The sequence below is a fragment of the Aptenodytes patagonicus genome, chromosome 5 (assembly GCF_965638725.1).
Source record: "Aptenodytes patagonicus chromosome 5, bAptPat1.pri.cur, whole genome shotgun sequence".
Classification (NCBI taxonomy): domain Eukaryota; kingdom Metazoa; phylum Chordata; class Aves; order Sphenisciformes; family Spheniscidae; genus Aptenodytes; species Aptenodytes patagonicus.
In genome coordinates this window covers 6,342,972-6,358,354 of record NC_134953.1, presented here as the reverse complement: position 1 = coordinate 6,358,354, position 15,383 = coordinate 6,342,972, and the positions used below count along the sequence as shown (strand labels likewise).

The 15,383-nt window shown below is 41.6% G+C and overlaps 1 protein-coding gene across 6 annotated transcripts in view; it reads right to left on the bottom strand.

Moving 5' to 3' along the window:
* DLG5 (discs large MAGUK scaffold protein 5) overlaps positions 1–15,383 on the bottom strand; it is a 114,298-nt gene that overhangs the window by 69,827 nt on the left and 29,088 nt on the right. For all 6 annotated transcript variants that reach the window (XM_076338403.1, XM_076338407.1, XM_076338404.1 and 3 more), the window contains exon 2: positions 916–984. In XM_076338403.1, the coding sequence (XP_076194518.1) occupies positions 916–984 (69 nt within the window). The remainder of the gene's footprint in view (positions 1–915; positions 985–15,383) is intronic.

Here is a 15,383-nt window from a genome sequence, read left to right as displayed (position 1 = left end):
CAGTCAACCCTAAAATCTTGTTCCTGCATGCTGGAGTTAAAAGTTCAACTCAGTGACTGCAACAGATGTCTACCCACATCCTTAAACAGACCACTGACTTGCCTGGTGCTGTCAGGGAAGCCTACAGATGCCTGACACAACACTGGAACTTTAAATATGCAAGAGCCTACATTCCCTATCCGAGGCAAGTGACTTTTACATAGATTTCACAATAAAAGTATTTGTGTAAGTAAAGAAGAGGAAAACTGACAGCTGATATGGCTATTCCAAGATCATCTTGATGTTAGAGGTCTTTTGTCCACATTTCTTTTTCCTCTAGTTTTTTTCTTTTTTTTTTCCTTTTTTTTTTTTTTTAAATATTTTGTCTTTCCCAATGACATTAGAAACAGAGAAAATAAAGCAATTCATTGCATGCAGGAAAGAAAAGGGTTAAAGGGTTGCAGCCCCTTCCGAAAGTTTTAAAGACTTGACCTTGGCTAATAATAACATTTTTAATTTCGATGATGTTTTGAGACTGACTACAATTTTCACATCTACATAAATATATACATACACATGCCTGTATATACATATATATATACATGCATGCCTGTATATATTTTTATATGCACAGACTTGTAGAAAACTAACGCTTTTACATCATTTTACTAAGTAACTCAAAGCGCAGTTTAAGGTATCCAGCCGTAACAGATTTTATTGGCAACAACTGCATACAGCTGTGAAAAGGCTTAACTTGCACGACACAGAACAGGTACACCTTTTCTTGGTGAAGATGCATGGTTACATCTTACAGTTCAGCTTCTTTGACGTTATGACCTGAATCCCTCTACCCTTCCCGAAGGCCACCTTAAAAACGTGTTCTCCCAGCTCCCAAAAGACACGCTCATCAAGCTGTTAGATTAATACTCTACTCACCAATGCTACTCAGCGAACTGCTGCTTTCAGAATCAGAAGGCATTATGGACAGCACGCTGTACGTAGACCCTAAAATTAGAAAAAGACAGACAGTATTACTTTTTTTTCCTTTTCCTCTCCCCAAACCAAGCTAACCGTTCATTTCCTTGATACTGTGGGTGCCAAACACACCGAATTATTGAGAACACACGTCACTAATGCATAAAAATCTAATAGGAAAAGTATAATTTGTAAATGAACACCACACTATGTGCTGAGTAGGAAACTATTTTAGATGAAATGGTAAAAATGAGTTCAGCAAACTATTGAACTAATACAATGGTTATTTCAGATACACTGAAAATACAGAGTTTCTTCTCTACCTTACGAAGATTGAGTGATACTTGCGACAGCAGCCAGAATCTAGCTGGTTTCTTCTCTTTTTGCACGTACCAGCTCCTGTTTCATTGTGTAACCGATTTGTATTCTCATCCTCAAACTTCCTTCACTTAGAAATTTCATTTCATTGGTAAATAAGTTTTGCTTGCATCCATTTGCAACTTTCAGCATCTGACCTTAAAAGCAAGGACCTACAAAGCTATCTGCTGTTACTGATGACTGCGAGTTTTTTCATGTATTAATGGATCAATAGACAGAGGCGCCTTTTATTTTAGTTATTTTAGAAGTATGCTAAATTTTACTTACCAGAAGAACTAGAAAAACAGATCCTACTTCAAAACCTTACAAACTAAACAGCTCCACCATCCCTCACAAACAGGATAAACACGTCGCAGTAAAGACAGGGAGTGATTATGTGCAAAAGCGATTTGAAATCTGGCCCATTTTCAGCAGCAGCCAGGATGCGAGACCTGTCTTCACAACAGCCAAGCTCAAAGACAGTTTCAATCCTTTCAGGAGCTGCCTTTACCTATAGTCCTCCTCCTCATGTTTCAGTACTTGTTTCTTCTAGTCTCTCTGAAATTAAGAAATAAAAGCTGAGAAGCAGCGCGAGATTAAACGCCTGGATCTACCTTCAAAATAGATTAAAGAAAGGACAGGCTGGAAAATGAGAAAGAAATCCTAGTTTTTGCTCATCTCCTCTGCTTCTTACTAGGAAAAAGACATGACATCTGTAACTACCACGGTGTTAGATGCAGGAAGGACAAGATGTGATAAAATAAGTTTACTAACAACACAAGCAATAACAGCAGAGCGAATTAAAAAAAGCAAACGCACTTTGGGCCCGATCTCCAGCTAGTAAGTGTGACATGGACCCCAGCTTCAATGGGGTGTGTTTATTCAGCTTGACAACGAATGAGGCTCCTACATTTGATAAAAGGAGTGATGTCTAGGCAAAAGCAAACTTAAACAAGTATTTGAATGTAAGGAAAACTCCCTCCAAGCAAATCCTCCGGTTTTATTAGCAGACATTGCAGAAAATAAGTACCAGAAAAGGAACTGAATCTTGAAGTAGACTGTTTAACCTGACAAATCCCTGTGAAAAATAACTCAGAATATATTGGTTATGAATAATTCTGCTTGATTGTACAGGATGTACGTTTTTTGTTTTGTTCTGATTTTTAAAGAAAACACATGACAAGCATGTCACTGACACACTGGCTTCAGAAAAATCTGCTGTGTATTTTTGCTTTCATTTCAAACATTTTCACATAACAACTTAAGCTCTGTTCCTATTTCATTAAAGCTCATTAAAAGCAAAATAATTTCTGCATTAATTAAAGTCAACCTCTCTGCATATTCTAAACTCCTCTGACTTGCAGTATTTCCTGCAGTCTGGATTAGAATCATAAGGGAAGCTGAAAAAAGCAGATCAATATATTAAAAAAAGTAGGACATCTTTATGACAGACAACGTGTACCGAGATTGTATCAAAACTGCGTGGGACTCAAGCACAATAAAATCTTGTGCCAAGAAGTGACACTTCATTATACTCGGCAATTTAAGGCAAAATTGCCCAGTTCCTCTAAAAGATTACATAGGACTCCCATATCTAAACAAACTTTTACTGACTGTTAGCTGCTTTTGCTTCTCTTTAAGAGTGGAGAAAGAAAAGACTCAAAATCTCATCATCTTAGCTGATCTTGCTTTTATTTATCTTCAGGAAGCACTGATCCTCTCCGTCTTCTTTTCCTGCGTTAAAAGCCAGAGCCAGGATTTAAAACGAGTTAAATTCTGCTCTCCGGAATAGATAGAGAAGTTTTGTGAAGCTGACTTCATCAATGGAGACATATGACTCTCCCTAGCGATGTTCTTAAAACATGAGCTCAGATCTGTAAAGGCGAGATCCGGTATGCATGGCATGTTATCACAAGAAAACGTACAGTCGTGAAGAAGGGAGGAATCATCTGACCCGTTCATAGTACCTCACTTCTAACAAAACAAACAAACAAACAAAAAATCTAGTAGCATTTATTTGGCTTCCAAGGCTGTTTGCGGGTATGTTTGGTTTTGGTTTGTTTGAACTACACAGGATACGAGCCCGTTATCTGTAACACATGCCACCTTTCTCATCAGAAGCAGTATTAGTAAGCGGCAGAAACAGTAACCAGAAGACTCTACGTAGCTTTCACAATATTAAAATTCACCTTTAGGTACTGAACTGATACACACCCATGTACTCAATTCAGGCTAAAGTAGCATCGTGCTTGACGTATTCTGCTTGATCAAACTAGCAATACCTCAGTAGTACCTGGAAATGCTCCAAGACAGCGTTTCCCCACTCTGTAGGATGCCTCCTCACATAAATGAAAATGCTCAAAAATCACCCCAACAGGAACCCAGACACAGGCGAAAAGGCACAAGCTAGTTTCTGTAACCAAAGGCCCTAGAACACCCTGTTTATTCATGAGCAACCATGGTATTTTAAGAAATTTGTTGCAAAAGCATCCCCCCCCCCCTTGCTAAGGGATCGCCCACTTTATTTCAAATTCTTAAAACTTTCTGACTGTCCGTCTTGTCAAACTGTACAAAAAGTAAGATCAGAACACAAAACACAACAAGAAGCCATGACTATTTTTCCAGGTTAATGTTGAAAGTGCTTCACACCTAGGGGTTCACGTGCCTTTCACCATACTTTTCCAAATATTTCCACTAGTATTCACCTCGCATGCCAAAGTCCCCCGGTACAAAAACTTGCTACATTTGATTTCAATTCACTGACTCATAACAATTGCTGACGTATTCTTTAAGTTCAAAATTACAGCTTGAAATGAAAATATTCTGAGAAACACAATAGATACTACTCATACTTCAAAAAAAAAAGTGGTCTGTCTTTTACAGATACACATTCGTACAGAGAGAGAAAAAGAGGATAAGCATCCTCTCTTTGCATGGCAGACTTGCTTTTGGGGCATTTTTTTTTTGCTCATCCAGATTTAAGCTTTGGATCAGTTCCTGGCTGTATTAAACAGCTTTGGCAGAGCAGAGGGCTTTAGAAACTGCTACAGTATATACTTGAGAATCTTAAGAATCCCATTTCCTTCTATTTTCAACAATTAGAGCAAGTCAAATTTCCTTAAGTTATTACTGTCTTTATTAGTCAGATGACAGGAAGGCCACTTAAAAACTCGCAAATTCAGGAAAGGAACTAGTTGCTTAACTGTGGAAGCCACCTCCAGGGACAGCAGGGGAACTGGATTCTAGTTTGCCTCCATCTTTCACACAATGTCCACACAGAAACAGTGACATATATTTTTCTTGTTAACAAACACCATGATGGGGGGGGGACGGACGGGGACGGACCAAACACGAAAGAGTTACGTGTCCTACGAAGACACCAACTGTCTAACCAAGCAATTTCCTCATCAGCAATGCCAAATCTAGACTGATGGAATTAAATCACTAGCACAAGATTAAAACAGAACATTTCTCTCTTCTGCCTTTCTAACCTTTGAATCGTGAAACATCACGGTTCAGGGCATCACCTCTACTTCAAGGAGAGACTCAAAAAAGACAAGCCAGATAATCTCAAAGTGAAGCCTCCAAAACAAGCTTGCACTTGGTACCTTCTGTAAGAAAGCAGCACGAAGGATCAAGTAAAATTTCTTCTAGGACTAAATGCTAAATTATTGAATGACTTCTGAGAAAAAACACACTGTGTGTTCAAATTTCATTTTGTGGAGATAAGCTGAATGTCAGGATTGCCACAGCTGCGTAGGACCTTCTCATCCTCCTCCATACGCACACGTACGCGGGCTCTGCTCTTGGCTCTCAAGCATAGCGTATGCAAAGGGACTGTAGTGGCAAAATAAGGTGCAGGGACTCAGCTTTCCCAAATTCATTGCACGTATGCTTTCAATTCATTAATTATTTCTTTTTTCCAAAATGTATGTTTTGCTCTGAAATATTTACAAAATTATATTTATAATTCAACTGAAAGAAGGCTATTTCATCTTCCAAAATTTGCTGTATTAACTAAATGACTGTGTAGGAATAAGAATAATTACTCCCTCAGATACACACCTTCAGCACAGGGCCGAAGAAGCAGGTATACTGAACCTGTTTCAGGGTGTGAAGAACCAGGGTTTAATTCAAGGAGCATTAGGTGTTTCATCCCACAAGATGGGGAGTGCCCTGGTCTCAGCCGCACAGCTCTTGGCACGTCACCCATCTGCGAGGATCGCATTGAGATCTGCAGTATGGCTGACTCCTAAATTAAGCATGTTTCCTAACTAGGAACACTTAGCTCACTGTAGGACTGAGCACAGGAGGAGCGCTTTGCCTGCACGAATTCCTTTTGCTACACCTCTGCTTTTAAGGATGACATGAAAACAACTCCCCGTGCTCCCCTGCTGCGAATTTCCATTGTTAATTAAACCCTGCTCTTCCTCCCCCCTCCCTTCCCAGCCCGGTGACTGCCAGCTGATTCAACTTCTTGTCAGCAAATGATTTTTCTGATGGAGGTCCAACGCACCGGATGAGAGGGCAGCGTGACAAACATTTGTTTATCCACATCTCCGTGCACCAAACCAAACTGACTTTGGCAGGACTCCTACTTGCTGTGGGGGAGCGAGAAAGTTTGATTAAAACTGGAAGTGACCCAGATTACAATGTTCCCATTGCCTTTACAACAAACAAAACTGCCCAAGGAGCTCAGGATCACACGGATCTGCCACGCTCTGTCTCTGAGGCTATTCTTTTCTTGGCAGCCTGTGCAGCCAGGTTTGTCAGAAACCGTAAGACACAGCCGTTTCTTGCAAGTTGTGCGACGTTCAGACGCGAAATTCTGACCTCGCAAAAAAACCTTCAAGTGGGTATTTGCTTCCATCCATGTCATATTTATTTCATCTGTTTCACAGTCATTTACCTTTAAGGACATGAGTAGCTCCAAGAACAAAAGGTACAAACTTCGCAGTAAAGGTAAAGGTAAAACTTAGCAGTAGTATCAGCAAATTTTTGCTGTCTCTTAAGCCATCTGGCTTTTAAACATGGCTTTATAACTTATTCTGCACACCTACAGTTCCTTAATACTGTGCCCTGCAGCATAAAATCCTCTTATTTTTAGGACACCATGAAAACTAAATGAACATTAAACAGCTTTTTAAATAATCAAGCAGCTAAAAATTTACAATTTTCATTTCCCAAATGCCTCGGTCTATAAAAGTTTCACAGAGACAGTGAGGGTCAAAAAGTTCATTTTCCTTTTACAATGGAGAAAACATTTTACAACAACCTATTTACAAAACAGTAAGATATTAGTATTAAAAGTGTGGTTTCGGAAAAGATAGATACTTTAGTGCTTGTCATCTTTCGATTCTAAGCGATTAAGAATAAACTCTTACTAAGGACGGAACACTTCACACACAAACAAGGACTTTGGCACCTTTCTCTGAAACATTCAGTAAGAAAGAGCACTGGTGACAGAATAACAAGTCAGGCTGATTCTGATTTGAGATGACAATGTCTGCGTAGGTTTAGATTCAGAAAAGTTAAGCAACCTGCCAGAGGCCAGAGACATCAGTAAAGAAGCCCCGAGTTCAGATGCTTAAGCTCCTAGTTGTCAGTCATACAGTCGAGTACAGCATTTGATCTTCAGCTGTTAACACCACCAGACAAATATCTGTAAAATTCCTATTTTCTTAGCAACATCTGTTCCAAACACTTCATAGTAGAATAAACCCACAGATTGGTATTTCTAAATAGGCATTCCTAAGCGTACCCTCTCTAGCAACATCTACGCTCATCGCTACAGGTATTTTTTTCTTTAGCCAGGAAGCAATACAGTGAGACATACTGAAAAGAATTTACAACCTATCTTTAAGAGAAATCTAACTCACTGGACTATTGTTGCGTATCTTACTACAATGTGAATTATGAAAGGAAGCAGACGTTGGTGCCTTCAATAAAAAGCAGCGGAAGAGTGGCAGTGAGAAAGATAAGAAGAAAGGACAAGAGACAAGAAAACAAGACAGTTCGTTTTTCTACATTATCACTTTATCATTAGGATACACTTGCTGCTGTGCACATACTTTATTAGCGTTATTTCTTCTTCTTTACTGCATTCTGAGCATTGGGTCAAACCATCCTCTTTTCACACAAGGAAGCACAGAAAAGATTAAAAATCTTTACAGATCTGAACTTGCATAGCTTGATTCACAAAACACGCAGGATGACAGTGCTTCAGCCGACAGCATTCAAGCTATTTTGCCATGGAATCATAGAATCATAAAGGTTGGAAAAGACCTCTAAGATCATCGAGTCCAACCATCGACCCAACACCACCATGCCCACTAAACCATGTCCCTAAGCGCCTCATCTACACATCTTTTAAATACCTCCAGGGATGGGGACTCCACCACTTCCCTGGGCAGCCTCTTCCAATGTTTCACCACTCTTTCAGTAAAGACATTTTTCCTCACGTCCAATCTAAACCTCCCCTGGCACAACTTGAGGCCATTTCCTCTCGTCCTATCGCTTGTTACTTGGGAGAAGAGACCGACCCCCACCTCGCTACAACCTCCTTTCAGGGAGTTGTAGAGAGCGATGAGGTCTCCCCTCAGCCTCCTTTTCTCCAGGCTAAACAACCCCAGTTCCCTCAGCCGCTCCTCATCAGACTTGTTCTCCAGACCCCTCACCAGCTTCGTTGCCCTTCTCTGGACACGCTCCAGCACCTCGATGTCCTCCTTGTAGTGAGGGGCCCAAAACTGAACGACGGAACTGAATGGACACGACGCTCTAACAATGCCTTAAAGAGGTGGGACAGAAGCAATTTTTAAGCCAAATTACCATGAAGTTTTATTAGCAGGATAGCAGCTATTACCAACTGGTAATTGGAAGCAGAGAGGTACAAAAACTGATGACTGCTTAAAAAACAAACAAAACCACACCCAAGCATATCAGGTCAGCTAGAAACAATGCCCCTCGCTACCTTCCAATCTTTCAATTCTTTCTTCGCAATTTACAAAATGACTAATTTAGTCTCTTGCGCGCTGTGAAACCACATCAGAAGTGAATAAACGTATCTGCTGGAGCAGTAGGACCAAAGATGTACTCATAATTGCTACTCCTATTACTTATTCAAAAAGTCCTGCAGCAATTCAGGTTCTGAACCAGAAACAACTGCTTTCACCTTTATCTTCTTGCTTTTTGACTGGGATGGCTTTTAACTCCACTTCAGCGAGCGCATTTTGCCTTGACAAGTCATTTGTCTCCAACACTCCATTTCAGCTGAGGAGAACTGCAACAGCAAATGACCATGCCCTCCTCTTACAGCCCTGAATTTCCATTAGGTAGTGCAGCGAGATGGGTGATGATTTTTCAACAGTTATTTTAAGGCTAACAGCAACATACCTAGCTACTGTGAAAATACCGGCATGCAAACTTATATTACTCACAATTCTGGCAAAAGAAGAACTTTTGGTTTGTAGAGCTGCATGCACTGCCTTCACCGCTAACTTTCTTACAAGAGAAATGCGTATTTTTGTAGGCTGACGCTCAAAAGGCGGAGAAAAGAATAACTGGCTCCAGATTCTTTAGCCTCAGCATTTAGTACAGATAGGAAAAAGCTGCATTTAAAGTCAAGTCTTAGTAAAACTGCAATGCAGGGAGGTGAAGCAAATGGTCACATATTTCAGCTCATGTGGATTATACAGGTGGTCCTTGCGTTATTATCAATGCAGCAGTGCCGTCTTCTGTTCTACAAACATGATGTGGCATTACAGCTGACTACCTTATCAAACAAATACAGAAATCGTTTTTATGAATTGTTTTTATTATAGCTGCTTTAACAATGCCAGTTAACCTATTCTGGTAAAACGCATCTCCGTTCCACTGGTAAAAAGCCCAGTGTATCCATTAATTTTTTCTCACTTCTAGCCATCAGGAACATTACATTTGTTTGCTGGATTATGTATGATAAGCCAAAGGAGGGGGGGGGGGGGGGGAAGAAAGAGAAGAGAAGACATAATAGCGTTTTACTTTGTTAACAAGCTTCCTGCAATCTCAAAGTTATCTGTTTCTCCAAGTTATCTTCTTAATCTAGATTATTCACTAAATTATACATGAGGATATAATTAATTTTGTTTATTAAGGTAGAGAGATGTAAATTTTCATTAAACCTCCCAAATCACTAAAACGCAGTAGAGGGCGTTCACCAATCCCTATCGCTCTAGGAAAGGAAATCGGATAACCTAGGGCCTAAATCCACTTGGCAAGCACGCGCTCCTTCAGTACTCCATCTGCACAGCGTCCAGCAAAACGGCATTCTGACCTGGATATTCCAGGTATTGCTGAAGGGCCCAAGGCTTCTTCAGCTGGGCAGCGCAGTGACGGCAGTCACCAGAAAGCAGCGGACCCACATAATCTCGAGCACAGTGCTCTCTGTCCCCACAGCCGTTGATGAGACGTCATCTCCAACAGGGAGCAGCTACAGATTCCTCTTCCCTACACACATGGCAGCGAGAGGGCATTGGCATCCCACCCATCTACCCCGCCCAGGGAGCATCTGCAAACTTCACTTTTTTGTTCTCTGTATCACTGCTCAAAACACATCCCAATCCTGCCCGCCGTTACAGCTAAGCCTGGTCCTGTATGGTCCCAGCTGCCTGTTCCTCAACGCTGTCCGAATAGATTGTGGTAACTCAGACCCGTCTGTTTTTAAAGAGTTTCTCATCTGCCCTGTAGCTAGATAATGATCGGGTTTCATCTGTCAGACATTTAGAAAATGTCATTTTCAAGGCCACTGCTCAGTCTTTCCGGTCCATTTTCTGAGTTTTATTGCCAAGTATTGGGCAGATAAGAAGTTAAGGCCTCTCGGCAAATAAGGAGTTACGGAATTGCCCGAGCACATTGCTCTTGCTACGAATGGTCTCTGTCCACAGGAACTCACACTTCAAACCTGCTGAACCTGATACTGACTACTGGAGCTCTTCTGGGCTGTAAACGCATGGTATGTGAAAAGCTAACCGAGCAGCTCCAGACACCGACTGAAGAAGCAGAGACGCAATCCAGACTCTTCCCAGGCCACGACTGAAGGGTGGAATTGCTCGCTACAACTGGAGGAAAAAAAGGTGAATTGGGAAATATGACAAGTCATCCAGAAAAGTCCACCCCAACCCCCTTGAATGCCGGGGTACAAAATTTTTAACACCATCACCAAGTTGAGAGTTGAGTGACAGTTCTTAAAAATAAGGAAATATTATACATCCATTTTTATTCTGGAGGAAAAAGGGATAGACAGATGATGCACCAAGTCGCATGTCATTATTTGGGCTGGGAACAGGCACCTCTTAGAACATCCTTCCCTTTCATTAAGCTTTGACAGAAATAGTATTCCTGAATACCTTCAAATCTCCTTGCTAGCTTCTTTTAACCCCAGATAATAATATATTCACATCTATTTTTCCTGGCACGCTAACCAGTTCTTAAAGTTTGAAGAAAGACTTGTTGGTTGTCCATTTTGTTATGCAGCACTCCTTCCAGGGAAAGCTCACTTTGCAAAGTTATTTCCATATCTGGAGGCAATTCTTTACATCAAGCTATATTCCAGAAGCTTTGCAAGTTATCGGACTGAGATTTCTGGAGGATGACACCGTCTGCCATTTGCAACTGACCCTAGAAGATTTAAGTGAAAGGAAATTACGTTCAGAAAATACCCACACACAGTCAAAAGCAAGAAACTGTTGCGGGATGAAGGTGGTAAATACTAGATCCCCACAAATGCATTCTCAATCAGCAACAGTTGCCTTACTAAATTTGCAATGGTGACAATTAAGAAATTCGAACTTCATTTAGTCTGCACAGATATACACCGAGCTTTGTAGCGGATTATTTCATCAAATAATTGTAAGGTAAGGTAGCATGAATGGCAAAATAAAATTTAAAAAAATAGCATTATTAACTCTACAACTAAATGCTATATTTAAAATTTAATTTAAATTTTGGAATTAAATCAAAGTAACCACCTAATTATGTTTGTAAAGAGGCCACGCCATAAAAAAAACCTACATGGAAGAACAAAGGAAAAAGCAACTACAGGTATTTAAAACTGCAGACACTGACATTCAAAAGACTAGAAATCTACCAGGTACCAAGGAAAGCAAGCGTTTAATTCCTCAAGATTAGCCTCTTAACGGATCCAGTCCTTTCATTAACTCACCATTATCTTGCAACCGGGTATCTCCTCTGCAGAAGCAGCTGGGGGCACACCTGGAACTGCGGCTGACGAGAGCATCCATCACATGCCTAACCTGAGCTTTTCTCTAGCAATTCAAACTTCGCCCATAACAAACAAGCATTACGGTTCAAACTGGTTTTTTAGGACAAGTCATCAAGAACACACGTGTACCTACACCCATCCATAAACGCAGTCTAAATATAAGAACTGATCTGCTTCAATGATAATGGTACAGATAAAGCCACATAGCTTTCCTACTCTGCAGAGACTTTTAAACAAGGACAAAGGGGTTTAACATAGTTCTAGCTTACTCCTGTACAGCAGGAGAATCAGGCACACGAGGAAGAAAGCACCTCAACACAAACATAACCACAGTCGCACCAAGGGGTTGTGCCATTTACAGCTCAGGAGAGAAAAAGGCCACGTTTAGGCCAGTCCTTTGCGATTCCAAGCAGAGAAGTAACATATCAAAGTCCAAAGGCTTTTTTCCCCCCTCTGCCCATACTGTCTGCCTTATCTAAACTCATCCGTGTACAATTTAATCTCACAAAGCTGTTTTCTCTGAATAGCCTTTTGATTTCTACAGCCGTAGCATATTGTCAAGGACCAAACTTCTCTTTCTAACAAGAAATGGAACAAAGTCATTGGAACGCTCTTCTCAAAAGGCACCCCCTGTTACTATTCAAGAACTAAACCAGCAACTGATTGAAGAAGTTATGGTTACACAATATCTCCTCATGTGCTGTTCTCCGTATTAAATGCTATAAATAATAACTAATTAGGAAAACTTATGAGCCTGTTGTTTCTAGCCTGAATTCCCCATTTTCCTACAGCTTACAAACCAGCTCACATCTTCTGCTTGTAAGGATTGCAAGAGATGTATCAATACAATCACCCCAACTCAGACTATGTGGGAGTGGATAATCAACACCCCTCCTTTGAAATTCAAGTGGCATTATGAGATTTGATTTTTTCAAACCATGCACCTCCAGATAAAGCGATTCATGGTACTTGGTATGGAACCTGGCATAATGCTCAAGTAACCTCCTTTCAACCTTGAAAGGAGATGCATACTCCCCAGCTAAGCCCTAAAAAATGAATTCTCAATAAATTGCTCTTCATAGCATGCTTCAATATTCAGCTTCTAAGTATCTCCCCTTCAGGAAAAACAACAGGGAAAAAAACCATCCTGAGATGGTTTCGTTAAGATATGCCAGAGAAGGGCTTTAAATTCAACTTTGTTGTGTTGTTACAATGGAAAAAACTACACACACTTTCATACAGAAGAGGGCTCTTATCAGAGCTTCTTCTGTCTTTCTGTTTACAGTGATTGTTACTTGAAATGGTAATAGAAAAAGATATATCTAAGCTAAATCAGTTAATCTAAGATTTCTGTCTCCTTGGCGAGTTCCTCCCACCCCCACCCCCCCCCAACACTCTACTTCATTTACGAAAGCAAAAGTAAGGAAGAATAAAACATTCAGCTTTTTTTCCCCTCCTAGTGCCGTAGAGCAGGAAATCCTGCTGCCAGCAGTGATTCCATATTAAATACCTACATATTTATTCTGTAGGCACAGGGTCCAAGGCTCTGCTCAGTAAGAGAGATATAAGTCCCTGTTACCCACAGACTTCAGGTCTAAGTCCTCTTCAGGACGTTTGCAATTACAGGAAGGTCATCAAAACTGCGTGAACGCTGCAGCACACAGCAAGTGCTGCAGACAAAAGAAATGTTGAACCCGTGGCAAAGTGACTGAGACCCCTCTCTAAAACTACTGGACAAATTGGAGCAAATATTCTGTGTGCGTCTATACAGGATCTTTCCAGAAATGTACAAGTTTTCACAACGGTAATAGCTTAACCACACAACTTTTGAAAGTGCCAAGCACTGATATGACCTCAGAAGAGGGGGTGGAGAAGGTAATGATTATCAGTTAAGAATATATTTGAACCATAGCCTGTACTTTTTCAGAAAACAAACACACAGATATAAAAAAGAAACCACACCTACGCCCTCATTTAAACAACACAATTAAATACGTCCTCAAGTGCTCTGCTGTACTGAGTGATTATTACAGAAATCTATTACCTACGAACTATTTACAAAAATAACTTGTTGCAGAAATCCCCAGGGGTAAACTTCATGCCTCTTCTGGTTACAGCTGCACCGCCCACAGGAACTCTTCATCCCTCACCAGAGGTAACCTTCGACTGTGATGATGGCAGCAACAGGCTGACAACCTCCTCCGCTGGCACAGGCGCCGCCGGAGTGTGTGTGAGCAGACCTCTCCCTGACACACACAGGGAATAACACAGGAAAATGGTGCTTAAGCTTCCTAAAGCCAGAAGTAACACGTGTAACTAAATACAACAAAAAGCCATCTTCCTCCACGTACCAGGGTGCTCACGCATACAAATGCTCACTCTACCTGGGAGCTAAGAGCAGAGAATGCTGGAAAAGAAGGAATTCATCTGGAAGCAATTATGGCACGCATTCCTCTCTCCCCCTTTTTGCCTCTTCTCTGCAGGACATGAGTGCTGCTACTTTTCCTTCTCTCACAGTCATGGCAGGGCAAGGAGGAGACAATGTCATAGAATCATAGTATAGTTTAGGTTGGAAGGGACCTCTAAAGGTCATCTAGTCCAACGCCCCTGCCCTGGGCAGGGACATCCTCAACTAGATCAGGTTGCTCAGAGCCCCGTCCAGCCTGACCTGGAATGTTTCCAGGGACGGGGCATCCACCACCTCTCTGGGCAACCTGGGCCAGTGCTTCACCACCCTCAGCGCAAAACATTTCTTCCTTATCCTCAGCCTCTGCTGCGGCTTGACAGAGCGGCGAGGCAGCCCTGCATGGCCACGTGGTGCTTTGCAGTGCTGAAGGAGTTGGCTTGCTTCGACACAGATATTCCTAGGGGCTGCTTCTTCCAGCTTCATCTTTTACGTAATTCCTTGATGACAGACCCTGTTTGGAGACTAAATCAATTTTAGAGTCGAGAGAGGATTTTTCCTATATAGCAAGGGTATCAACGCGCTAGATGGGTCTTTTAGCCTTTTTGAGATTATCGTTTTGGGAGAAAGCAGCTGAAACCGCTGCAACTCTAGCAAGTCACAGAGTGGCTAATGACTTTAAAATGGCTTAGCTATGGCATTTTAAGCCAAGAGGTCTGGGTTACCAAGCTAGCAACTGCAGTGAGCATACAAAGGATAACCGGGAACTTGAGGTACTAGTGACAGCCAGGCAGATCTCAGTAATGGGAGGATTTTTACAAGCCAAGTATTCATCGTAAGATCAAATATAAGGAGGAAAAAAATGCCTCTGCAATACAGGCAGCCAAATGCTATCGGCTCCATCAATTCTGGAAAAAGTTTTAAAGCTTACTGCACTGATGATCTATCTACAAAAGACTGAAATCACACTCTTACCAGGAAGCGGCAGCATTAGCATTACATGACCGCGCACACCGAGCTTAATGGAGCGCAGCAGACCTCCCTGGAGCCTGCGGAAGAGACGCAGGCTAAAAATTCAGCAAATGCACTCGATGTCCAGCATGCTATTCCAAACACAAATACAACACCCTAGTCCACGAAGACAGTGACAGGAGAGAAGACAAAAGAAAACAAGACTACGACACTGAAGAAGGAGAACATGTCATACTGGACAGCACAAGTCGGAGCTGTTGAGGGGAGAAAGACTGGCCTCCCACCCGAGACGGGTGACTGAGCCAATGAACGACTCAAGACCTGTCCCGCTTGGAAAGTCACCTGCCTGTCACAGAGCTGTGGTTTCCCCTCAACCTTCTCTCACCTACATCTCTTGGAGCAGAGGAGCAGATGATGCTGCTGCCTCCCCATCAGCAC